Genomic DNA, 24139 nt, shown 5'->3' with positions numbered 1-24139 from the left:
GGACACACAAGCATCAGAACTGGACCATGGAGCGATGGAAGAAGGTGGTCTGGAGGAACATGAGCAGGTGTTGATGTGGTCTCTGGATCTCAGTCCAATCAAACATCTGTGGGATGTGCTAGTCAACCAAGTCTAATCCATGGAGGCTCCATCTCACCACCTCCTGGACTTGAAGGAACTGCTGCTAACATCTTGTTGTCAGATACCACTGGAGTCCAGGTCTCATCAGGTGAGGACTGTTTAGCCATGACCTGACCAGAGGGGGGCTTACACTATATTAGGCAGACAGGCAGTCATACAGTTAAGGCTGATGAGCGTACAAAAAACTGACAAAGACTAAGTCCTTAGTGACATTTTCTGGTGCATAAAAAAAACCCAAAACATATATTTTTTGTGCTTTCAAAACCATTTAAGGTTCAGTTTAATGTTAAATAAAACCAGGAAAAGAATTCAACATCAGTAACCTGATTTATTTTGGTCAAAGCAGGCATTTATTGAAGTTTCCACAAACACCTGACAACGTGAATATATCGACGTTTTTTAAAGTATCCGCTGCAGCCATTAACTTACTCCCTGCGGTTATATTCTTAATAATGAAAACAAATGTAGGAGTCATGCACAAACTGTGTGAACGTCTGAAATCAGATTTACAGAACACCTGTAAAATCAGCTACATACTCTCTATTAGCAACACAAGCCGAGTATAAAAACATGTCACGTATTCCATATATTACTACAAATAAAAGAACCTGCCTCCTTTCAAAATAAAACAGAAACTGGAGCAGTACATTTACACGAATCATGTGCCCAACAAGTTATTCTGAGAGCTCAGGGTTTGCAGCCAATAAAACAGAAGCTGAATTCTCCCCCATGACCGACATCACTTTAGAGCCCTATCTTTCTACATTACATTTGAGTAACGGCAAGCTAATAAGCTAGCCATGATTACCAATAGCAATGTGTCTGTGTCAGCGCAGAACCCGGGAGTGATTAAACACAAGACTATCTTATAAGGAATGGAAATAACCTGTTTTAAAAGAGCAGACAATGCGGAAGTGCCTTAAACTTGCATTCTTTGTAATGGCCAGCAGGGGGCGACTCCACTGATTGCAAATGAGTTGTAGATTGTATAGAACTGAGGAGGAATGAGGAAACAAGCTACTTCTAAGGTGATTTATCCCCTCTGTAAACTAAAGGGTTTATAATCTCAATCTGTAGTTTCAGGTCTACTTTAATAAAGAATGATGTTTATTTTCTAAATGATGCTCCCATTTAGAGACATTAAACACAGGGTATGCTTTAGCCTTGTTTTTGGTTGAGTTACACTCAAAGGCACTCTGACACTGCCCCCATGTTTCGCTGCTCAAAATGAGCATCCTATTTGACTTAAGATGATGTTTTTTATGGATGCATCTGGCTAACCAAGACAACTTTAAGCTAAGTTTGCTCACCCTTCACTCCTCCTTAGCTCTGCTCATGTCCAAATCTGGTTTGACTCCAGAAAACCAGGAGGTAACGGCCAAAATGCTATTCCAAGAGACCATTGAATGACATGGCTGCCTCATCCGTCTAACTCTGTCATATAAAAACGAGGACCCTTATCAAAAATGTCTCACGTCCATCTACAAAACATGGTTATTGACCAGCATGTGGTTGCAAAAAGTGTGTATTGTGCAGAGCATGTAGCAGACCATGAGTAGTTTTCCACACAGAAACAACATAAACATAAACGAACATACAGAATAAAAGTGTGCGTGTCAAATATCTGCACATAGTATTGAAGAAAACAGACCTGAAAATCCTGCCAGAAGTCATAAAAGCTAATAAATAAAGTTAACACCTCCAAAGGTATCAGTATTTTTCTGTGCCATCAAGCAGGATAAAATATTGTACAACTGTTGTGCTTCAAATTAATATTCATCTGTAATTTCAAACATTTATAAAGATTGATTTCAGCTTCGAAATCAAACAATTTAAAGCCATGCATGATGTGTCGCGCTCACGAAATATTCTCAAAAACATCCAAGCATCCAAACAGTGAAAATGTATGAAACAAAGAGCTGACTTCTTCTTCTCCTCCTCCACAGAATACTGAAATGTTCTGAATGTATGGCTTTATTTGCTCTCCTCTACTTCTTAAATGTCTGATGCCTCATCCACAAGAAGAATATTGAACAGTTGTCACTGTGTATTGCACTTGGTATTTGCATGCGTCACTGATATTGACAGTCCATGAGAGAGGGCTGGGTGTGACAGAGTGCAGGGATTACAGTGGCTTGTAGCAGGCATCGGGCTGCCACATACGCAGGTCCACCACAATCTGGCTCAGTTTGCTCATCCACAGATTCCTCTCGTCTTTAGTGTCCGCACTCAGCCAGTTTCTGCACAGACAGAGAAACAGTGTCACCGTTTGTACAGAGAAAAATGTCTGTGAGTGTGATTAAGTTGTCACTATAGCAGAATTTTTTACTTTAATGTATACTAGTAAAAATCTAAATTTTTTTAGACACCACAGAAACAAAAACCCAGACTCAGCTGATTTTATTTCCTCTGTTTAATTACCAGCCTTTCAAAACTGGTCCAGAAAAAGGTCTCTAAAACGAGCATGATGAGCAAATAATAATGTGCAGACTCAGTTTAAAATATTCCCTCTGATTTATGACACTTATTATAACCAAGTTTATTACCCGGCTTTTTACTGATCTTCTGGTTGTGTAAGATTCTTGATTCTGATTGGTCTAAACCTCTTGACAACTGTTATTAACTTTCACTAATATGAGCAACGACAGAAAAACCTATCTGTGGAAAAGAGTTCCGGCACATTAAGCTTCTGCTTGTTGTCACCACAGACCGTAAGGTGAGGTAAAACCGTTAGCTTCCGTTAGCATCAAAACAATGTGGTTAAAACGTTAGTTTCAGTTAGCATGCTAAATCAGCAGGCTACAGACATTTTCATAATTGATCATATCCATCAATATTAGCAACGAGCGGAGCAGGTGAGAGAAACTTTAGAATAGCGATCTCTCCAAAGAAACTTAAACCATGAGTGGTGGTGATGATAGCAGCAGGGTTCAAAGTTGTGACATTAGTTTCTTTTTAAAGGTGTGTGAACCGCAGAGCTCAGAGAAGAAGGAGAGCTGAATGAGGACAGTTTCATGTTCAATCCACCGCAACAGGCAGAGAAGAATCCATCACCATGGAACTATTTTTAAAATCTGTATACATAAATCATTTAAAATCAATAAAATAATCTTTAATCAATGTCTTATGACAACATGTCTGTACCTTAAGTTAGTAGCCAGGTAATAAGTGGGATAATGCATGGTTGGCAGGTAGTTATGGGAAATAGAATCCTGACAGAGTGAGTCTTTTCTCACCATCGGGATTCTATTTCTCATAACTACCTGCTAACCATACACTATCCCTTACTTTAGACATTGTGGTGTCTGTTGTTTCTCATTTTCCTATCATTCCTGATTTGCTGTGTTTGGGTCAACTCTTGTGTTCAGTCACTGTGAGGTGGTGTACAGCCTGCAGCTCAGGACTAAATGAAGATGGCATTGCTGTCTGTGTTCTCTGCTCTATCAGCAATAGATACTAATGTTGCAAGTAGAGCTGGGCAATATCAAAAAATAAGTTATCGCGCTAATTCTTTTCATATCAGTAGATATCGATAATCATCACGACAAAAATCAAATCATTATTTCATTTAAATTTAAAGGCAGATTTTTGGTCCTGAGTGAAAGTTGGAGACGGTTTGTTAGTTTGTATCTGGATTTAGTTTTCTGATGAACTTCTTGAATCCTTCATTTCTGAAGGTGCTAACAGGAAGCAGGTCTTTAATGTAAGATGAGATTTTTGTGAAGTTTCAGTTTGTAGATTCTTATTTTTCTCAGGTTGAGCTTATTTGCATAATTTAATGAAGTAACGACTCTGCTTTGAGCTCGTCACAGCTGTGTTTACATTCTGCTCCCAACATCTTTAAGCCCTGCCTACCTCTCACATTGCAACATGATTGGCTGTTCAATGCAGTATTCTTCTGTCTAATGTTGGGTGGCAAGTAGCGTTTAAGGCACATTAGCCCCTCCTCATTTTCCAGTGGTTGAGGGGTGTAATAACAGGTTTAAATATATCAATATTTTATCGAACATTCATTATATTTATATTGCGAAAAATTATATCACGATAATCACCATTATTGAATAATCGACCAGCCCTGGTTACTTTCAAATTTGTATGTGTTGCCAGAGCGGCCTGACAAAAGGTACATTATGTAAAACTGTGAATCTGAACAGTCTGCTGTGTAGGTGCTTTGTTAGAGATGCAGGTGTGATGGAGGGCAGAGCACAGACACACAGGTGAATTTGTTAGTTTAAACTTTAGAGCTCATTTGTCTGCGTCACGACTTTCAACCGTACAATGAAGAGAGATTGAATGTTTTAAAACATGTGGTATCAAAAAGTAGTGTCATAGTGTCTATTCTAACAACAGCCGTAGTGTATTAATGCGAGTACATGTAATAAACAGCAGGGACTTACTTGGTGATACACATGGTGTTCTGGCACTGGCTGACCAGCGTCTCTCTGTCGTCCTCTCTCTGTGGTCTCACTGTGATCAGCTCAAATGTGTTCGGTCTGGCACAGAACTCTCTGTTCACGGGCTCCACCTTCTTGCTGGTGCAGTTAGCCAGGTTGATGCGACCAATGGGGTTCTGATAGACAAGGGACAGAAGTAAGAAATCAAGCAGGGATTTGCACAGAGCGGACAGGGTCTGGTGTTCTGTTTTTCAAAGGGAAACGAGGAGCACACAGTGACGGCATGCATACAAACGGACATGTTATGTTACTTAAGTGAACTGTCCTGCAGAAATGTTCTCATTAAAGATAGATCTCTCCGCCCTTTACAAAGACATCTTAGCATTTATTAAATGTTTCATTTAACTAAAGCAGAATTAATTATAAATCAGGAAAGGTACAGATAATGAGTTTACATTTTCTTGGCATCCAGGCCGATGAAAATATACAAGGTGCCTGTACGATTTTAAAGGGCCAATGGCCAAAAAAGAAACTTTCCTCATCTCTACACGTTCACTTGACTCCTGATATTTCAAACTTTTCAGGGTGGACTGTATGTGTGAACACCTAATTCTTCACCCTGCCTTCACCTCAGACTGTTTCCCAGCAGCAGTCTAGTAACATTTGTTGTCAGCGTCCTGAGAGTGAGATCCGTATATGGGTTGATCTACGAAGCTTGAGCCTTAACTTGTTTTCCATTTGTCGTCCATTAAACTAAGCTACAAACAAAGACTCTTGTTCTCAGTTACCTTGCGCCTCTCATCATCTGGATAGGTCCAGTAGGAGATGCAGTATCCTGATAACACACACCACCTTCTGTGCCACGCTCCGAAGCCGCTGACATCTTCGAACATTGTCTGGAAGAGGAAAACATGTTTATTTAAAACACAAAGCAACAGCAAACCGATCCTGTAAGCATTAGGGACAAAATACACCAATATGAGCCGCTCATTAACATACTGGTGTAGGTGCATGCTTTCTGACATTCTCAATAACTTTTTTTAAAGTTTCAGATTTGTTCTTCGTTTAAACAGTTGCTGTGTCTTGATTGGACCAAAAACAGCATCAGCCTCTTTAAATGTCAGCCGACTGTCATGTGTTCTCACCCTCACCTGCTGCTCCTGATTAAACCAGTGTTTACAGAGCCCAGGTGAGGTATAATTTGAGTTTAGTTTTTTGTAAGCAAAGACTGGATGTTGTTTAGCCAACATATATTTGTATTCAAACTTTGTTTGGATTAAGAGAAGGGCATTATAATTTCAGATGGACGTGTGTGTTTGGAACATGTAAAGCTAGAACAAACATAAAATGCAGATGTGTTTCAGTTTTAGGAGTCAACATATGGAACAGACTCAGTGACGAGTTGAAATTTTGTAGTTCTTTGCAGAGTTTCAAAAAAAGCTTTAAAGTACAAATTAATTAATTAGTACAATATTAAATGAATAATATAATTGAAAAATAATCCTATCAGATACAATTAGCTCCTCGCACCAGTCGGTGCTCGGGCCCTAATAAGAGTTAAAGGAGTGTAATGTATATAAACTGTTTTAGTTACTTTGTTTTCTGTTTTTGGGTAATATCATGGATTGTACAAGAGAGGCAAAATAAATAAGCCTGGGGCTTCAGCCTACTCCTTTTTTGGTCATTGTTGTTGTTTTTTTGTTGGTGTGAATTGTATTGTGTAAACTAATCAATGCCAACATGTAAAATTGTGTTATCTTTTTTGTGAGATGACTACTCACACAAACTGTAGACGTTTGTTCTTTTCAAATTAATGACCAAAATAATAATATTCATTCATTCATATTTGTTGTTTTGGGCACTGCATAACTTAAAATTAATAAAACTGCAGCTTTAAATCTGTTTTTAACTGAACTGCTGGTCTGTCTTTGGAAGATGGAGAAGAGGGGAGACATGCATAACGTTACTGACTGATCCCTTGATGTGTATTTTAAACATGTTAATAAAATAAAAAAAGACAGAAATTCAATCATGGAAAGCCATAAAAATATGAAAAGTGAACAGCAGAGGGCACTTTGACTCCAAAGTTCCTGCAGAACATCCAGTGAGCATCACGGCTCATTGGTCCTTCCTATGGTTGTTAGTGTAAAATATGACTAACGCTGTTTGTCTAAGAAAGCAGCCTCTCAAGAGTCTTTGCAGAGTCAAATCACTGCTAGTGTCAGGTATAGAAAAGGTCTCTTCTTTAGTCCAGCTCACATTTATCATCACTAATTCTCCAGTGTTAAGGCTGGTATGAGATTGGTACATATCGCCCTTCTTGGTCAGGCTAAACTCTAGATTATTTAACTTGTGGGGATGATCTGATCTGCTTCCACTCACCAGGAAACCCTTCCCTTCCACCTTTGAGCCAACCTCACACTGCATCTGGAGGAAGACATGACCCTCCAGAGGACACAAGAACGGCACCTTGAAATGAGAAAGCAAACACTGAAAATCTCAAACACCGTAATCTCAGTCTGGAAATGTTAGGGATACACTCAGACAAATAAAGCCTCCCTCAGACGTTAATTAAGAGCAGAGTTAATCCCCTTTGTGAGCGGTTAGTGAGCAGACGTTGTTAGAGTTAGGACGGAGTTAAAATGTTCACCTTCACCCCAAACAGAAATAAAGAAAACAGGGACGAGTAGTAACCTTGGTGTGAAACATGTCCCTGAGCAGTTCTCTTTCACCTCCTTCATACTTGATCTAAAAGAAAGATGGCAGGGAAGGTAAGTGAATGCTGAACATGCAGACCCAGGAGAGCAAACAGAGTTACTGTGAGTCTCTGAAAAGTCTGGACACAAATACACAGCCATGATCAAAGACATCAGACATACAGGATGGATATAGTAACTTCAAACAAAAGCCCGGCCACACTGGAAAGTAAACGCAGGATGAAGCAGAAAACTAAAGTCTAAGTGTTAGTGTTTAGAAGAGAAAAAAAAGACACAAGGAGAACATAGTGAAACATTGGATACCTTCTCCAGAGGAAATTTGTTTTTCCCGATGGAGGACAAGGTGAGCTTGTGTGATCCGACCAGGACGAAGTGACTGGTGCGAACAGCACTCGGACCCCCTGGACTGGCAACAACTACAGAGAGAGAAAGGGAGTTCATTCATGCTTCATATAAAGCTCAAAGGAGCACTCCACTCCAAGTTCCCTTACATTCACAGATTTGAGGCACATTTCGACCAAATGGACCAGGAACTTTTAGTTCAAAAGGACTCCTCCTCAAGGAATTTAACAGTTCCTGTGTCCCATTGTTTGCATTTTCACTGCGACCTGAATTAACCTGAGCCTGTATTAATTATTAAATAACATGAGGTAACAGGTAGGGATGGGCAATGATTTTCGAATACTCGTTGACTTTGTAAAAATCGAAGAGTTACTTTGAATATTTTCTCATTATAAAAGCACAATTTTTCATATTTTTTTACCAGTACCTGGTTGTAATACAGTATTCCCGCCAGACGCTGGCTACAGAGTGTCTTAAAGCTGTTTGCTAGTGTGCATTTTTTATTCTGTTATAATTTTCTCCCTCAGTTTTCCTACAAGGAATGATCATGCTGAGAGCTCTGACCCTGGACGGCACAAATGTATGGTGTCTTGTAAGCCTATCCGGGCGGGGCATATGATTGTATGCATGACACAATAATAAAATAAGAAGTTCAAACTTCTGTCCTCCTCCCTCCTCTGTGTGTGGATGTTTGTGCACGGCTAGTGTAGCAACGCTCCTGTACTTTTGGAAAGTACTACTCCTTGAGCAGGGACTTTTAAAGAGGTAGATCAACTACACTGAAACTAAATTTCTACCATCGTTCCTGCTATCAAAATTTAAAGAGCTCCTCAAAAGGTTCCTAGTTCTTAGGGGAAGTTCTGACTGTACAAAAGCACTGTTTGATTATGGGTTGTCAGACCATATATGACTTTAGAGTGTTAATAATGAGCTGCTTTTTATTGTAAACAGATAGATTCAAAATTACATAAAATTCTGACTCATCTGACAAGACGATTAGAAAGATGATGGTCTACTTCTCAGACAGCCAGGTGTAGCCAGCAGCTAGTACTAAACCACTTTCAGTAACATTTCCTTTATTATGCTCTGAGTAGTGTACAGTCCAATCAGCAGCTTAAGGAGCAACAATGTGCTCAGATCAAAAGCAAAACTCTTGAGGGAGTTAGTTTGGTTCCATTTTTGTCACAAGTTTTTGTATTTCCCTTCGCTTGATGCTGCAACACTTGAGTTAATTTCAAGATCTACATGATCATGCCTTTTGACAACCCGAGTTTTTATTCTTTTTTTTTTAATCTGAAGTTTTATCTTGTTACAGAGTGCTCCAGGTAAACAGTTTATAGAATGGATGTGTGAACGTACCTGGTGTTTGTCCGCTTTTCTATAAGGAGACAAAGATAAAACGTTTAAGACACTGAATTTCAGGCACATTAGAAGAGTCAGATAGCCAATTAATAGAGCTTAAAATATAGGAGGCGTATAGAAGTCGCCTGAAATACTTACAGTGATGGCAAGGAATCTTTTTGGAGTGATAGCCTAAAACACAAGAGTGAACAAAGTGAACATGTTTTAGCTTCAAAGGGAAATAGAGCTGTTAATTCAAACTACCTGAGGGGGAATGTGTGCAATGCCTGTAAACCTTAAAACCTCTTTAAAGAAACAGTGTCGCTGTGCTGACAATTAAAGCTCTGCAACAGTCAGATGACTGATGTATCCATATAAAAAGGCAGAAAGTGCCATTTTCATCTGTGATTGTGGAAGTTTCCTGCCTTTCTCTGTTTAACATTAAATTAAAGCGGAGATGTATGTTGGTCTTAAGAAACAAGACATCTCAGGAGTTTAAGGGATGAAGGTTGAATTGATTTCCCTGTTTTAACTTGTTTTCAATCAACAAAAAGTAAAGAGGCTAAAAAGCATCTGACTAAGTGATAATAAAACAACCGTTTGTTGCAGCTCTAGTGACCTTCTTTACACTCCACAGTGCACACCCACCAACATGTGAGGATTTATTGAATCAATTCATACCGACATACACAAATCATGGGCCTCATGGACCTGTCTCCATATCATCTGGACACACATACACTTTGTAAATTATTCAAGCATCTTCCATGAATGATCGCTGCTTTTATAATAACGAGTGGAAACTCACTCGGTCAGAGCGGGATTTACCTTCGACTTGCTGGACTTTTTCTTCTTGTCAACGCAGACCTCACGCTTCTGCATCTGCAGAGGTAGTTAGATCATCATGAGCAAGCAGCAAACAAATAGAACCGTGTATAAAAATATCATATTGTACAGATAGGGAGTAATGGGCATAATAAGATGAGACTAATAGCCTTTAAAATACCATTATGACCTCAGTAAGCAAGGAAAATGAAAACAAAAAAGACAGGAAGTTGTATGTGATAGATGACCAAATGAAGAAAATAGGTTAATATAAAATAAATCATTAAGGAAAAAAAAGGGGTTAACATGCTAAAAACATTACAACAAGGCTCTGACTGTAACAATATTCATGCGCTTTGTAGGGTTAAAAAACAAATTCAATTGAATGATCAGATTTTCACATTCATCTCAAGCAAAAAGCATTTCAAAGCTTTGAGGCGATGAGTACATATTTAAAAAGGGAAGTGAAGCATCAGGTAAGTATTTGTAGTAACTTAATAATAAGAAATGAGATCAGTTAAAAATGTGTACAGGTGGATGATACTGAATTGTTGCAAAACAATTTTCCTGTCAACTTCAGAGAAAAATATTTATCTGAAATAATGAAAGAAGAAATCTTCAAAGAAACAGATTTCAGTTTCCTTGTGTGCACTTTTTTTTTTTTTTTAAACCTTTGATCAAATTTTGAAAATAGCATAAATGTCTTCACATAATCTAAAACTCTAAAAAGTTCCAAAATAGAAAATGTAGTCCATAAATTGTGAGATTATAATTTTAGCATTAGTAAACCACTAACTAATATGATATTACTCACCAGGCCGTAGATCTCAATATCAATTTCAAAGTTGCTGGAGACCTCAGGACTGGAGGAAGAGGGAGGAAATGTTGTAAAAATGCATCTTTACCTTGTTTAATATGGGCTGTTAAAAACTTCAAAAGGTAAACAGTGATATAGTGATGAATGTAAAATGTAACGTAAGCGCCTGACTTACATGTGGAACTTGGTGGGGAAAGCGAGCGTGTCCCCGCTGAGGCCGCGGTGTGTGCTGGCTAACGGCGTGGCCACCGTGTTCTCTGCTCCGGCTCGAATCATGATGAAGAAGGAGTATTTGGTGGACTCTGAAACATTTAAGAGACAGAACGAAATTATAACCACCACTTCAATAAAAACACTCATACGGGAACTAAATCTAGATGGAGTTCCTGTGAAGTATCAATCCCAGTGCTCAACGTATTAAACTTATCCTCCCTTCTGGATCCTACGCAGGACGTCTGAGCAAGAACGAAGTAAGAGAAAAGACGTATTCATGGCTTTAAATTCTAACACTTCTGTAAACAGCAGTCTATCAAAGGAAACATCTAAGCCACTACGATTAAACAGAAAAGCACAATACTGACTCTAAGTCAGAAGAGACATGAGAGAGAAATGTACATCAGTAGATTTTTACTCTTAGTTTAAGGACAATATAACTCTGGCCCACCTGGCTTGTTGGCAGTGGAGCAGACAAATTCTGCCTTAAGAGGCAGGCGGAGCTCCTGCAGGGTGATGGAGCCTTTGGAGGCAGACATACCAGCAGGCTCTGGGGCTGCAGGGACCTTCTTCTGGCCTGCTGGGTCTCCTTTCAGACGGTCCAGCTCGGCTTTCAACGCCTCTCTCTTCTCCGCTGAGAAAATCAAAATGATAGGAGTTATGCTCTGATTCAACCACAAGGAGACGCTACATCTCACATCTTCTCTGATGAAATATTGCATAAATTGGGTCGTGATGAAACTTCAGAATAAGAAAGATGAAGATGTTTTCTTTGTGGGGGACTCAGAATTTCCAAAGGGACAGAAAACAAGGCAGCGCTCTGAGGGAAAAAAGAGGGATATTTAAAGTCAAAACACTGAAGACTCACTTGCCACCAGCAGCAGCCTCTCGGCCTCAGCCTCCACCTGAGATCCTTTGCCGTGTTCTTCATCTGTGCAGCAGTTTAGCGCCTGACTGGCCTGATGGATGATTGTCTGCTGCAGGTTCAGCTCATTGGTCAGAATCTGTAGAACGAGAGACGAGATTAATTCCTTGAAACGCAAGGCTGACAGAACAATCTTCAAGTGTATGTGAAATAAAGTCTGAGTGCTGTAATCTGCAATGAATCAAAAGCATGTAATCCGGACCTTCATCTTCTGTTTGATACTGAAGAGACTGGATCCTCTGGGTTCCTCTGCTCGGTTCGAGACGTCCTCTTTCCTCACAATGACTTGTTTAATGTCGGGTCGCTCCGTCTCTTTCACTCTGATGGACCTGTATGCATCAATGCTGACAAACACAGAGCCAAACAGATACATGTAAAGAAAATGAACACATTCAATAAAAGTTCAGACTCAGTGTAAAATGCTAATAAAGAACAGATTTTGACATTTAGAAAATCATGTAAATTATATATTTCATTTGAAACTGAAAAATGTGGTTGTTTTATGAGAAGTATCTGCTCATTTTAAATTTGAAGGACACTGAAGGAGGAACATCTCCCAACTTGATAAAACAGGTTAGCCACATGACTGTGTATATAAAGGACTCCAAAGAGGCTGAGTCTCTCTGAAGGGAAGAGGTTCACCACTCTGTGAGAGACTGTGTGAGCAAATAGTTCAACAGTTTGAGAATAATGTTCCTCAGAGTAACATGACAAAGAATGAGTGGATTTCATCATCTACTGTACATCATATCATTAAAAGATTCAATCTGGAGATATCTCTGTACAAAAGGGACAAGGACCAAAACCAAGACTGGATGGACCTGATCTTCAGGCCCTCCGGCAGTACTGCATTAAAAACAGACATGACTCTGTGGTAGAGAATCACCACAATCAAAATCACGTCACACCATTGTCTAAGAACACATTTCATCATTACATCCACAAATCGTAAATAAAACCATGTACACATGATCTAGAAATTACAGACTTCTCTGGACCTGAGCCTGTTTAAGATGGACTGAGGTGAAGTGGAAAACTGTCCTGTGGTCTGATGAATCAAAATCTGACATTCTTTTTAGAAATCATGGACGCTGTGTCCTCCGCTCTAAAGAGGACAGGGACCACCAGACTTCAGCACACAGTACAAAAGCCCAGTTCCCTGATGGTATGGGGATCATAAGAGTCCATGGCATGGGTAGCTTACACATCTGAGACAGCTCCTTTAATGCTGAACAATATATAAAGGTTTAGGAGCAACATTTGCTGACATTCAGACAATGTCAAACCACATTCTGGCTGCATGGACGGTTGTCATGTTCCCATCAAATGTCCATTACCTCCTGATGCTGAGGTACAGAAACTGTAAGAACTGCTACAGTAGAGCTTCACGATGGTGTGCCTGATCAGGTGTTCCTCTTACCTGTACAGCAGTTTGGGGTCCTCATCTGCGGCATCAATGCTGTCTGAGGAGGCGGTCCGGATCATGTTTGTCCTCTGGAACTTGCTTGGTCTGGAAATACCTTCTGGAGTGTTGTTCTTAACGAGGAACGAGCAGGCTGGAGTCGATGTCTAAAACAAAAACAAGGTCTATCAGTAACTCTAACATGAAGGACATGAGTCAGCAGAAAACGTCATCTCTCTGGTTCGTACCATCATTCTTCTGTCTGGACTCTTCACCACAGTCTCTGCCAGCGGAATGAGGAGAGACATGGAGGAGATATTCAGAGCATCTTCCTCCTCCTCCTCTTCGTCATTCTGATCATCACTCTGCTCCAGGATCCCATCAAACAGGTCGTTGATCACCTCTGAGTTGATGGATCCGTCCACGTTCATCTCTATCTCTTTAACGACCTCCTGCTCTTCATCTGGGGTTTTGTCTGTGGTTTTCTCTGCAGCATGGACCCCGACCCTCAGAGGGCTGGATGTGGAGGCTGGAGGGGTGTCCACCAACCCGAAACCTGCAAATTTACAATACACGTTAGACAATATTCAATTTATTGAGCATCAAGCCTTTACAAAGCTGTAAATGTTTAAATGTTGTTGTCCATCTTTGAATCCATTATAACTTGAATGACACTGTTCAGCTAAAAATCTGCTGTTTGGTGTAGTGGTTGAAAACACAAGAGGATTTTCCCCCTCCATATCATCTTAAAGGCTAAATTGAAAAAAGGGTGAATAAATGAGGGAAAAACTCTTTGATTGATCTCTTAAAGAGACTACTGTAGTGTTTTTATTTTTATGTTGAAGCCCCTAAAGTAGGTATTACTCTAATCCTGTGTAACTATATCAAGGGTGTTTACAGGCTCCCAGGTTTGAGCATCATTCTGATTATTTTTAAAGATATATTTTTGGGTATTTTGGCCTTTATTGATATGACAGCTTAAGAGAGTCAGGAAACATTGGAAGCAGAGAGTGGGGGAAGAAATGCTGCACATGGTTGCAGATGGAAGTAAAAACCAGCGACCTCTGCGATGAGGACTATAGCCTCTGAATGTGGGGTGGGGTTAGACCGTTAGGCCACTGGCACCCAATTCTGATTATTTTTCATATGATGCTGAAACTAACATGCTGATAGAGGTGCTGTATGGATCACTGTTGATCCATGATCCACATGAAACATCCCTCAATGGTTTGAAATGCATGTGATCCACACATCGATGGAAAAGTTATCCTTGTGGAGGGAAGTTTGTTATTACTTAATAGAAATCCACGGGACTCTCAGAGAAGACTCAGCAGCGTTTAAGTTGTGTTTATGGAAATCTGCTGTAGGTTTATGAAAACAGTTCAGTCTTTTATTTAATATTGTAACCTGAGATCAGTGGTGCCTCTGATCTCTTTGCTGAGCTTTTCTGGTAGAAGTGTAAGGAAGTGTTTTCTGAAAATAAATCTCATTCTGCTTACTTTAAACCACGGATTTGAACCTTAGAGCACCAATCTGAAGTCTGTAATTAGCCTTGTCTGACACCAAACTAGAGGCAGCAGTAACAAGCGTAACTCATCGCTGTATAGAAATAATCAGTTTTCTCCCTGATGGTCTTGTTAGCTGTAGTAAGTCATCAAGAGGCAGCTTTGTTGGAGTGTTATCTAACTTTCACTTGAAATGCTGCTTTCACTTCAAATTAGTTAAACCTTTTCCAAGTCAGAGTTAAGATGTGCAACAACAACACAATGAATGGATGCTACTGAGCGATCACTCAACCCATGATGTAGAATTTGTGAATACCTGGAGGAGTGCACTTTGTGGGTGTATCTGTTCTCTGAGTAAAAGGTACAGCAGGTTCATCCTGTGGCTCACGTGGGACCACTTCAGCCTCCACAGGTTTGGAAATCTGCTCCTGAAAACACATTATTTACCGTTACTATCAGAGCATGAGCATGCTGCGTCTCTTTTGTTTGTCAGGTTGATTGTTGACCGACCTTGACGTCTGTGTTTTTGTTGGTTTCAGCTGCTTCCTCTTTGTTTTTCCACATATTGTTTCCCTTCTGGAAGCGACTGCGAATCTGAGCCAGCTCAGACTCTCGCTCCTGAAAGGAGAAGGATCATTTTTGTGATACAAAATAATGAGAGTAATTATGGGACAAGCTACAGTGTTTCTGACATTATCCTACCAGTTTCTGTCTTTGGGTGAGATCTGCAGTGGTGGTGTTTGCAGCATGGGCGGCTCTAAGCCTCTCCTGGACCAGTCTGGTGTTTGGTGTGACTGCTGGAGTTACAGTTGGGGTCTTGTTGTGACTGCTACCCCCTGCTGGGGAGCTGTTGTTGGTACGCTCCTGACACTTCTCTCCAAATCGGTCCAGGAAAGATTTCACACCTGTAAAAAAATTAACACGATAAGATGAAGAAAATAACTAACATGACAGTTTTTTTCTTCATCATATCTTTCTGAATCTCAGACAGGACTCACCAGGTCCTCCGGTTGTCACTTTTTCCTGTGGGACATTAGACGGTTTAGCCCGGAGTTCAGGTTTCTGGGGGCTGGAGGTGGGGTCGAGACCCCTGGAAAGGACAGGGTTCTTCAGGGGGCTATGAGGGACTGATGTTGAAGAGGAGGGGTAGGTCTTCTGGGGACTGGACGGAAGGGCTTTGGCCTGGATGGAGCTCTTCTGGGGACTGGAGACGGACTGGAGTGCTGGCTTGGCTGCAGGAATGTCCACCTTCTGAGGGCTCGGGAAAACAACTCTGCTGGACTTTACCAGAGAATTTGCCACCTGGAGAAAAGATGAAGGAAAATCTCAACAAGGCACACCAGAAGAAAAAGAAGAAGCTGTTGTGTCTTTACAGTCAATGAATCTAACTGGGCATTCAGTACAAAAGGGACACAAAAGTAAGGACAGGGGCTAACGGTGTGTAAATTTAAGTTTCTCTAAAATCAGTCAGACAAATAACGAATAAAGCTGAAAAATAAAAACCATCCCATGGAAACTTACCTGATTAGAGGAGGGTGTAGCCTTGCTGCTTGCAGATGCCTTGGCCTCCACATGACCCGCAGCACCTGGTTTAGTGCTGAAAGCCACGGTGTCTCCTTGGACTGATACCTTGGGAACAGCTTTGCCAGGCTTCTCCTTTGCCTGCTCTTTGGGGATGTTAGCATGACTCAGGTCATCTTCCCAGGATCCGATGGTGGCAGCGAGGTTGGCCAGTCGTCCTTTTCTCCCCAGTGGAGTACCTGAGAATGCAGGAGGGACCACTGCTGGGACCTCAGGTTGTCTTGTCATCGCTGAGATTGGGGTGCAGTCTGCAGCATCATCAGAGTTATCTGAAATGGTGGAGAAGGGTTTGATTTAGGTTGGGAGAAAATGTACAGAGTGGACTGCACACAACTTTGAATTCCTGAAACTTAACATGAGCAAGCTTAGGATAGATTTAATGTACATGCTTCAAACAGGAAAAAACAGACATGAAAAAAACTTCACTGTACCAAGAACCATTACTAGTTTGTGATTCAGCAACTGTCTGTTAGCTTTAGCATGTGTTTGGACGTGATGCTTCAGTTATTGCGACCGCCTATTTAGATCAAATATCTCAAACAGCATTGTTACCATCTCCATCCCAAAACTTTCTCTGCGCCAGCCTCTGAAGACGGGACTTCATTCCAGCAGCAGAAGGAGCTGGATCTTCCACCAGGTGCTCCTTGCTCCTCTGCACAGCTGAACTCAGATGCACCGCCTCTACTTCTCTGCTGCTCGGAGGATCAGGAGAAGGAGGGATGGTCATCTTCTCTGGCTCCGGCTGTGCAGTTTTCAGCTGCCCAGGCTGAGACTGAACCACAGGCCGGGTAGCAGTTCTCTCCAGGGAGGAGGAGGTTCGGACGCCGATGGGGCCAGCGGGGGGTTTCTTGTCTGTGGGAGGATCTGAAAGCACTTGAGTCACAGCTCGTGTCATGGTGGGCTCCTGATTCTCCTCACCAGCTGCAGGCTGGACGTTTTCCCCTGAGCACTTGCGCTTGGAGGGGGACGGCCTGGAGGACACCTGTGGAGCTGAGAGGAGAGAGATGGAGAAATATGAGTAAAGAGTACAGCTGCAACTCGGCGTACAAAAGGCCAACAATACCTGTTCATACCTTTATCAGTGACTGGCTCACTGATCACACTGTTTGTGTCAACCAGTGGCTCCCTGGGCCTTTTGACCATCGCTCTGTTTGCTGCGTTTGGTCTCTCCGCCATTTTCTTCTGGAGGTTTTCCCTTCGAGCCCGAGTCCGCTCCAACAGTTTCTGTTTTCACAAAAAAGCACAAAGAAATTCCTCAGATGGCTGCTTCATGCACACACTGGACACAGGAGGAAAACTACAAATCCTCCCAACACCTATTTATACTTCTGCATTAATTCACGCACACCACATTCTGAGCATTGATATTTATGCACCGATGGAGTTCCAGACGCCAGCTGCTACGGACGTGCTCATCACTTTCATCACTCACTCTTTATCTCTTATTCTCATCTTTCCCTCTTTCCAACCCCAACTCGGTCTCAGCAGATGTGTGTCTAACATGAGTCTGGTCCTGCTGGAGGTTTCTGCCTGTTAAAGAAAGTTTGTCCTTGCTGCTGTAACTTGCTAAATGCTGCAAAGTGCTCTGCTCATGGTGGATTAAGATGAGATCAGACTGAGTCCTGTCTGTAAGATGGGACTGGATCTTATCCTGTCTTGATGTTGGGTCTTTGTTAATAATAGAACATAGAGTACAGTCTAGACCTGCTCTGTTTGGAAAGCATCTTGAGATCACGTTTGTTGTGATTTGGCGCCATACAAATAAAGATTGATTGATTGATCCCAGAGAGGATTTATTTCAGCTGTTCTGCCCTGTAGCTGCTTCTTAAGGCATCTCTGTGTCTAACACTCCCTCAGCAGACGTGGAGGACACGGCAGACTCCACCTTTTGCCACATTGTCATGCTTGACAGAACAAACGCCTGCTGTACTCTGCTCTTCCTGCCAACTTTCACAGCTTCTTCCAGGTCTTCAAATATCTGTGAGTGGCAGTAGCTGGAGAAATGGTGTTTGAGATGGAGCTGAAAGTGTTACTTTTACTGAAATATGTACAAAATATGCACAAATAAGATGTGTATAGACACTGGGTCTTGAGCAAGCGACAACATCCGGCCGTAAGAATTGAAGCCAATGTAGAAGTGTTAAAAACTGCAGTTCAACCATCCAGTGTCCACTTGAGACTGGCTCCGGAAGTAGCTGAAACCACATACACAGCAATTCAAAAAAGCCGATCTTTATAGCAGAAATAAATACGCTTACAGCCTGGTACAAAAAACAAATGTCGTCTGGATAGCTCATTTCTCAATCGGCACACACTGTACGGGGGTGAATTTTTTCATAACAGTCATTTCAAAGCTATTGGGATTACAATTCTTCCGATTTCTTCTGATGGCTTCGAGTCAGCTGTTTGATGCACACAACATGATACAATGCAGAAAATCAAAAGGTTTTCAGGTTAAGCTTAACATACAGCTGTGGAAGAAGTGAAAAAACTAGCTTGGCCGAATAAAAGTGAAGAGATAATCCTCAAAAGCTCCATCGTGAACACACCGAGACGTCTTTACAAACAACAGCCAGGTACAGTAACATCTCAGAGGCCGGCAGAGCCATCACGCTTCTTTAGAAGTGCTCGTCAGATGGTTGATTGGTTTCGCCCTCCCTCTGCACGCACACAAAAGAAGCTTTCAGTAACTTCTGTAACTTTGTGATGAGCTACAACGATCGGATGTTCACGGCTCGTAAACATTCAGACAAGTTCTGTTAGAGTGAAAGCCAACAGACACAACGGGTCATGGTTTCATGTCACTGTTGATGAAGATTTCTAAGCAAACTGACTTTTTGCTCTTCAAAAATCCACTCATCACATGACCCAACCTGGATGTTTCAGGTTACACTTAGACATGAGAGTTAAATCTACACCTCAAACCTGAGGCTAGTGATACGAGCTGTGAGGTTTGAACAGAGGGAAACGGCATTTTCTGAAGTTTGTAGCTTTTAGGAACTTGAATCCCACTTTTTGGTAAGCAGTATAAGTTGAAACAGCCTACTCTACTAGCAGTACATACTGATTTGGTCAGAGTTCAGTATGTAGTTTGTGAACGAGAGCAAAATCTGCAGTACGCCAAAACTACCTGGATGTACTGATTCAGCAAAAGTTCTCAGTATGCATCGGACTGATTGAAAAATCCACTTTCCGAAACCAGAAATCCAGCGACGCCTGACCCAGCACACCACAGACCAGATCCAACAGAACAGTCAGACTACCCACAAATGTAGTATGCATAGGGTTGAAAAGGGTTGGAAAGTTTCTGGTTAAATTTCCATTGGAAGTTAAGTTGGGGAATTTTGGAAACTCTCCATGGGAATTATGGGAATTAACTGGGAATTGAGGGTAAATTAATGGAAAGGTATCACATCCAAGCATAAATGTTTGTTTTGTTATAAGCAGACATCAATCCAAAATAATATAATTAAGACAGATTTATTTGTAAGTTGAACTTTATCAAGTGTTAAATATTTTATTGAACAATCACTTCTTTCATTGAAGAACAAAAACATGAATGTTGAGTTAAATATTACTCATCCCCTGACCCAACCCATTCAGAAATGAACAAAAATGCAATCCCAACAAAGTCCCATTCAAAATGTTAAATGAAAAGAGCCGCTCTCCCTCTAACAAAGTCCCATTCAACATGCAAATAAAAAAGCATCTTCCCTCAAGCTTCTCAAGCCTCTGCAGGATTCTAGAAACCATGTGTGCATGTGATGGAGGAATGCACAGTGCATGTAGGGGGCGTGGTCTCTATAGTCCTGCAGTAAGCAGTGTGCTATGTGCATGTGATTGAGGAATAGCAGAGATATTCAACTGTACTTGCATGAAATCTGGTTGTTTTAGTCCGGATTATGAAAAAATATATTTTCCAACTTTGAAAATTCACAGAATTGTGCAACCCTAAGTGTGCAGTACGTACTGCATACTACATTTGTGGGTAGTGTGTAGCAGGTGGTTTCGAAAACAGCGTCAGTGTTTCTACATCTTCCGCTGCAGAGGTGAAATATGTAGGACAAGACTTTGTACACTGACTTGTCTCCACTTTTACAAGCACCAAGACACACAACTGTCCTTCTCCATCAGAGATAAAAGGCTTCTGTTTGCCTGCCCTCTTTTCCTTTCATGACATTCCCTTCCCTTGGCCTCACACCCCGCCTGTCACACAATCTGATTTACTGCTGCTGTACTCTTAACTGCAAGCCCCAACACATTCCTACAGCTGCACTGTTTCTCCAGGCAGTGTGGAAAACCTCCAGTCACTTTTAGCAGCATTCCCCAGGAATGAGACACTCCTCCTCCTCCTCGTTAGTTCCTGGATTTGAATTTCAAACTGTACTGGCGGGAAAAGTGAGGTTACAGAGAGGGTTCACGGATACAAATCATTCCTGCTTTTAGCCTGCATCAACAGTAAGAGCTTCAAAAAGGGGAAATCACACAGAGGGCCAAGGGTTGGACAGCATCCAGGGCTGACACATACCATTACCTTAAATAGAGGCAGAGTGCTGTGTTTAACAGACTGTGCTGAGTTTTTCAGGTTGTTGTTGTATGAATATGAATGTTATAACACTCTACAAGAGGATAGGCTGCTCACCGACTCAGCTGATTTACTAACTACCTTCAGGGGCGCCACCAGGACTCCTCTGCCCCATGAAAAGATATCACATGTGGCCCCAACACTTCTCACCACTGTTATAACCACACCTCAATTCAAATCTGACCAATTCAAAGCTTTACTTTAAGCTTTACTCTCAATAACAGGGACTGAAAGGCTCAGACGATGGCACGATTCCTCTGCAACATTTGCAGTCAACATGTTTTGTACACACATCCACCATTTCTCAGATTAACATATTTACAGGAAGGTATAGAGGAAACACTCAGTACTTTACCCCCACTGCTAAACTTCTCTAATCCATTGACACCCTTCAAGATCCTGTGTTTTTATCTTCTTACAATCTCTTCTCCTCCAAATTTAATTAATACTGAAACCTCTCTATGACCGACACGAGGCCATGAGCACCAACATGAACTCTTTCTTTGTAGGGATTTGTCATGTCTGAAACCACTGGTGGGAGATCGGTGGCCCGCCAAAACCACCAAAACTGAAAGTTCCTCACAGGAGGTTTAAAAGTCACCGTGTGTGTGTGTGTGTGTGTGTGTGTGTGTGTGTGTGTGTGTGTGTGTGTGTGTGTGTGTGTGTGTGTGTGTGTGTGTGTGTGTGTGTGTGTTTGTGTGTGCGTGCGTGTGTTTGTGTGTTTTACCACTGCTTTTAATATTAAACCTTCTTATTAACCCTTATGTGTTGTCTTTAGCTGTATCTTCTGTACTATATTAAAGCTTTCTCTTTATGTTGAATGTCTTTATTAGGATGGCCACTTGACAAACCCGACAGGTTTTTTCTTGCTTCTGCTTCACATTTCCTGTCATTACAGCTAGTTATTCTGTTGAATATACCTTAATTAAATTGGCGTGAATTGAATTTAAGTCTGTTATTTCCTGGCTCTGATCAATGAGCTTTTATAATTTGTTCTTTTACACGTACAATACAATTTAAAAAGTCCACAAAATATGCTGAAAATGTGCAGATAATGACTTTTTCAGTTTGATATAAATAAAGAATTAATTCAACAATGTAACACATGACTCTTCACAGGTTTTTATAAATTAAAACACATATATTTTTATGGTTTCAATCAGTCCTTGTGATTTTGTTGATTCGATGTCACAATTGTTCACACCATTGATTTGTTTGTTTTGCTTTTAAAGTTACATCAGACTAAAACTTATTTAGTTTAACATTTTCTGCTCTGAAGGTGAGTTAAGTATACATAGGAATATACTGTCACAAGCAAGGCCCCTATTGTTCTACTTCAGGCCCTCCATTTAGCTTTAAATGTTATTTTTAAGAAGTATGATAATGACTGACATTATGAATAACTATCAGATTCAGACACACTATTCTTAAACTTCTAATTTAAATATTTCCCTTCACTTTTCGGTTTCAAGCTTCTGTCTTTAAACTCGACCAAGCATCATGTTTTTCACTGAGAAACACACCCAGGGACCCTTCCTCCTCTGGGGCCCTGGGGAGTCCCTCTCTCCCCTTATTTAAAAGCCCACAGCCAGTTTGACAAATATACAGGGCCGGACATAAACATGAATTAGAAGCTTAGAGTAAGCAACATTGTTATTTTAACTGCACATGTTTTGGCTGCTGATAAGACAAAGACACAACACGTGACAGGTTTTCATCGACCCTGTTACAATGCAACACATCCACTCCTCTATGCTATTATTATATCATCTCTAAATCATTTGGACACTATTTAGCTTTTAATCCCGGCGTATTAAACAAGATAGCACGACATATAATGCTAGGTTACTTCGCATTAGCAGGAGGTCACTACATTACCTTTGGGAGCTACACACACACACACACACCACGTTCACTACAAAACAGCTAGCTAACCGACTCACCTCAGTAAACGGATCCATCTTTGACGGCTGATTCCGACTCAAGCAATGTCTTCACAACTTGGACAGTTAAAAGTTTTGTACACTCCTTTGTGTACACAAAACAGACGCGGGAGCTGAGTGGCTCTCTTCTCTCTTCTCTCAGCTTCTCTTCTCTCTGCACAAAAAACAACTACCGTTCAAATTTGAATTTCAGCGCTGCGCCTACTGCGCAGACTCCAACGGTTGAAGGGAAGCGCTTGAAGACCAATCAGAAGAGCGTTTCTTTTGCTGTACTTGCTCAGCCAATCACAGCCCGCGTGTGTGCAGGAAAGAAACTGTCATTTCACAACAAGGCACCACCCAGAGACAGAAATAAATATGACTTGCTCTGGCACCTCACATGTTTTATGAGCTAGTCATCTGGGTATTCAAGATGCTAAACACAACCGATTTTAAATATAGGAACTAATGAAGTATCTGATATAAAACAATATAAAATGTATACTGTTTAGAATAGTTCCAAGAATGTAAACCATATGTTACAGTGTGTGCTGCTTAGAATGGTCACAGAAAGTGCAGATGGAGGCCCCTTGCCTATTCTGTACACTACGGTGACAGTAGAGCTGGGCGAAATTGTAAAAGATGTTGTCACAATAACATTTTTCATATCAGTCGATATCGGTTATTGTCATGATAAATATCAAAACCTTATTTCATTTAAATGTAAAGGCAGATTTTTGCCCCTGAGTGAAAGTTGAAGAAAGCAAATCGTTTGTTAGCTTGTGTCTGGAGTTTAGTTCTCTGATGAGCTTCTTGAATCCCTATTTTTTGACGATGCTAACAGGAAGCAGGTCTTTTGAGTAAAAAGAGATTTTAGTGAAGTTTTAGTTGGTAGATTCAAATTTTTCTTTATATTGGTTGGCAACTAGCATTCAAGGGTCCCCTCCCTTTCCAGTGGTTGGGGGGTGTAATGACAGGTTTAAATATATCACATTTTCATCGAACATTTCATATATTTATATCAAGAAAAATTATATCATGGTAATTATCGTTATCGCCCAGCCCTAGGTGACAGTCAACATCCTTACATAGACAGAGTTAAAGTCAAGTACTAAATGTAATCAGATGTTAAGAGAAATGTGTGTGCGTCGTGGACATCACTTAAACCTATAAAGGACATGTCTAACAGCCTTCGAGGAGAGAGACTCAATAAAATAAAAAAATAAATTAAATATAAAAATAAAAAATGTAAAAAAGGGAAATAGTTCAGTGGGCAAGTTACAAATTGAGTTAGTAAATACAGATACAATAATATTAATAATAATAATATTTTTTTGCCTTCATTATAATAATAGTAATAATAGTAATGAATAAATAAATACATTTGAAATAGATAAATAATGACCGGAATAATAATAATAATAAATCA

At 40.7% G+C, this 24139-nt stretch overlaps 1 protein-coding gene across 4 annotated transcripts; it reads right to left on the bottom strand.

The window, feature by feature from the left end:
- Positions 1–449: 449 nt before the first annotated feature.
- Positions 450–22948, bottom strand: anln (anillin, actin binding protein). Of its 4 annotated transcripts, XM_034704479.1 has the most exons (25): positions 22732–22948; positions 17277–17427; positions 16756–17193; positions 16144–16472; positions 15621–15924; positions 15325–15527; positions 15133–15240; positions 14939–15050; positions 13366–13673; positions 13136–13284; positions 11918–12059; positions 11659–11794; positions 11242–11424; positions 10753–10879; positions 10575–10623; positions 9764–9817; positions 9617–9661; positions 9095–9127; positions 8954–8972; positions 7556–7668; positions 7230–7283; positions 6918–7004; positions 5324–5431; positions 4539–4711; positions 450–2381 (listed from the first exon to the last, which is right to left on the bottom strand). In XM_034704479.1, exons 1-25 carry the CDS (start codon positions 22747–22749, stop codon positions 2267–2269), a joined length of 3558 nt encoding a protein of 1185 aa, XP_034560370.1. In that variant the 5' UTR covers positions 22750–22948; the 3' UTR covers positions 450–2266. The 4 variants fall into 4 exon arrangements, with proteins under 4 accessions (XP_034560370.1, XP_034560372.1, XP_034560371.1 ...); XM_034704481.1 differs by lacking the exon at positions 7230–7283; XM_034704480.1 differs by lacking the exon at positions 9617–9661.
- Positions 22949–24139: the final 1191 nt, after the last annotated feature.

This window comes from Notolabrus celidotus, chromosome 16 (genome assembly GCF_009762535.1).
Source record: "Notolabrus celidotus isolate fNotCel1 chromosome 16, fNotCel1.pri, whole genome shotgun sequence".
NCBI classification, from domain to species: Eukaryota; Metazoa; Chordata; class Actinopteri; order Labriformes; family Labridae; genus Notolabrus; species Notolabrus celidotus.
The sequence above is the reverse complement of the archived record's forward strand: the minus strand, read 5'-3'. Positions and strand labels throughout refer to the sequence as shown.

Bases quoted from the DNA above. Each gene is read 5' to 3' on its own strand.
- anln (XM_034704479.1), bottom strand. The intron at 10,624-10,752 runs GTAAGTCAGGCG...CTCTTCCTCCAG, and splicing joins TTCCCCACCAAGTTCCACAT to TCCTGAGGTCTCCAGCAACT. The intron at 5,432-6,917 runs GTGAGTGGAAGC...TTCCTCTTCCAG, and splicing joins TGGAAGGGAAGGGTTTCCTG to ACAATGTTCGAAGATGTCAG.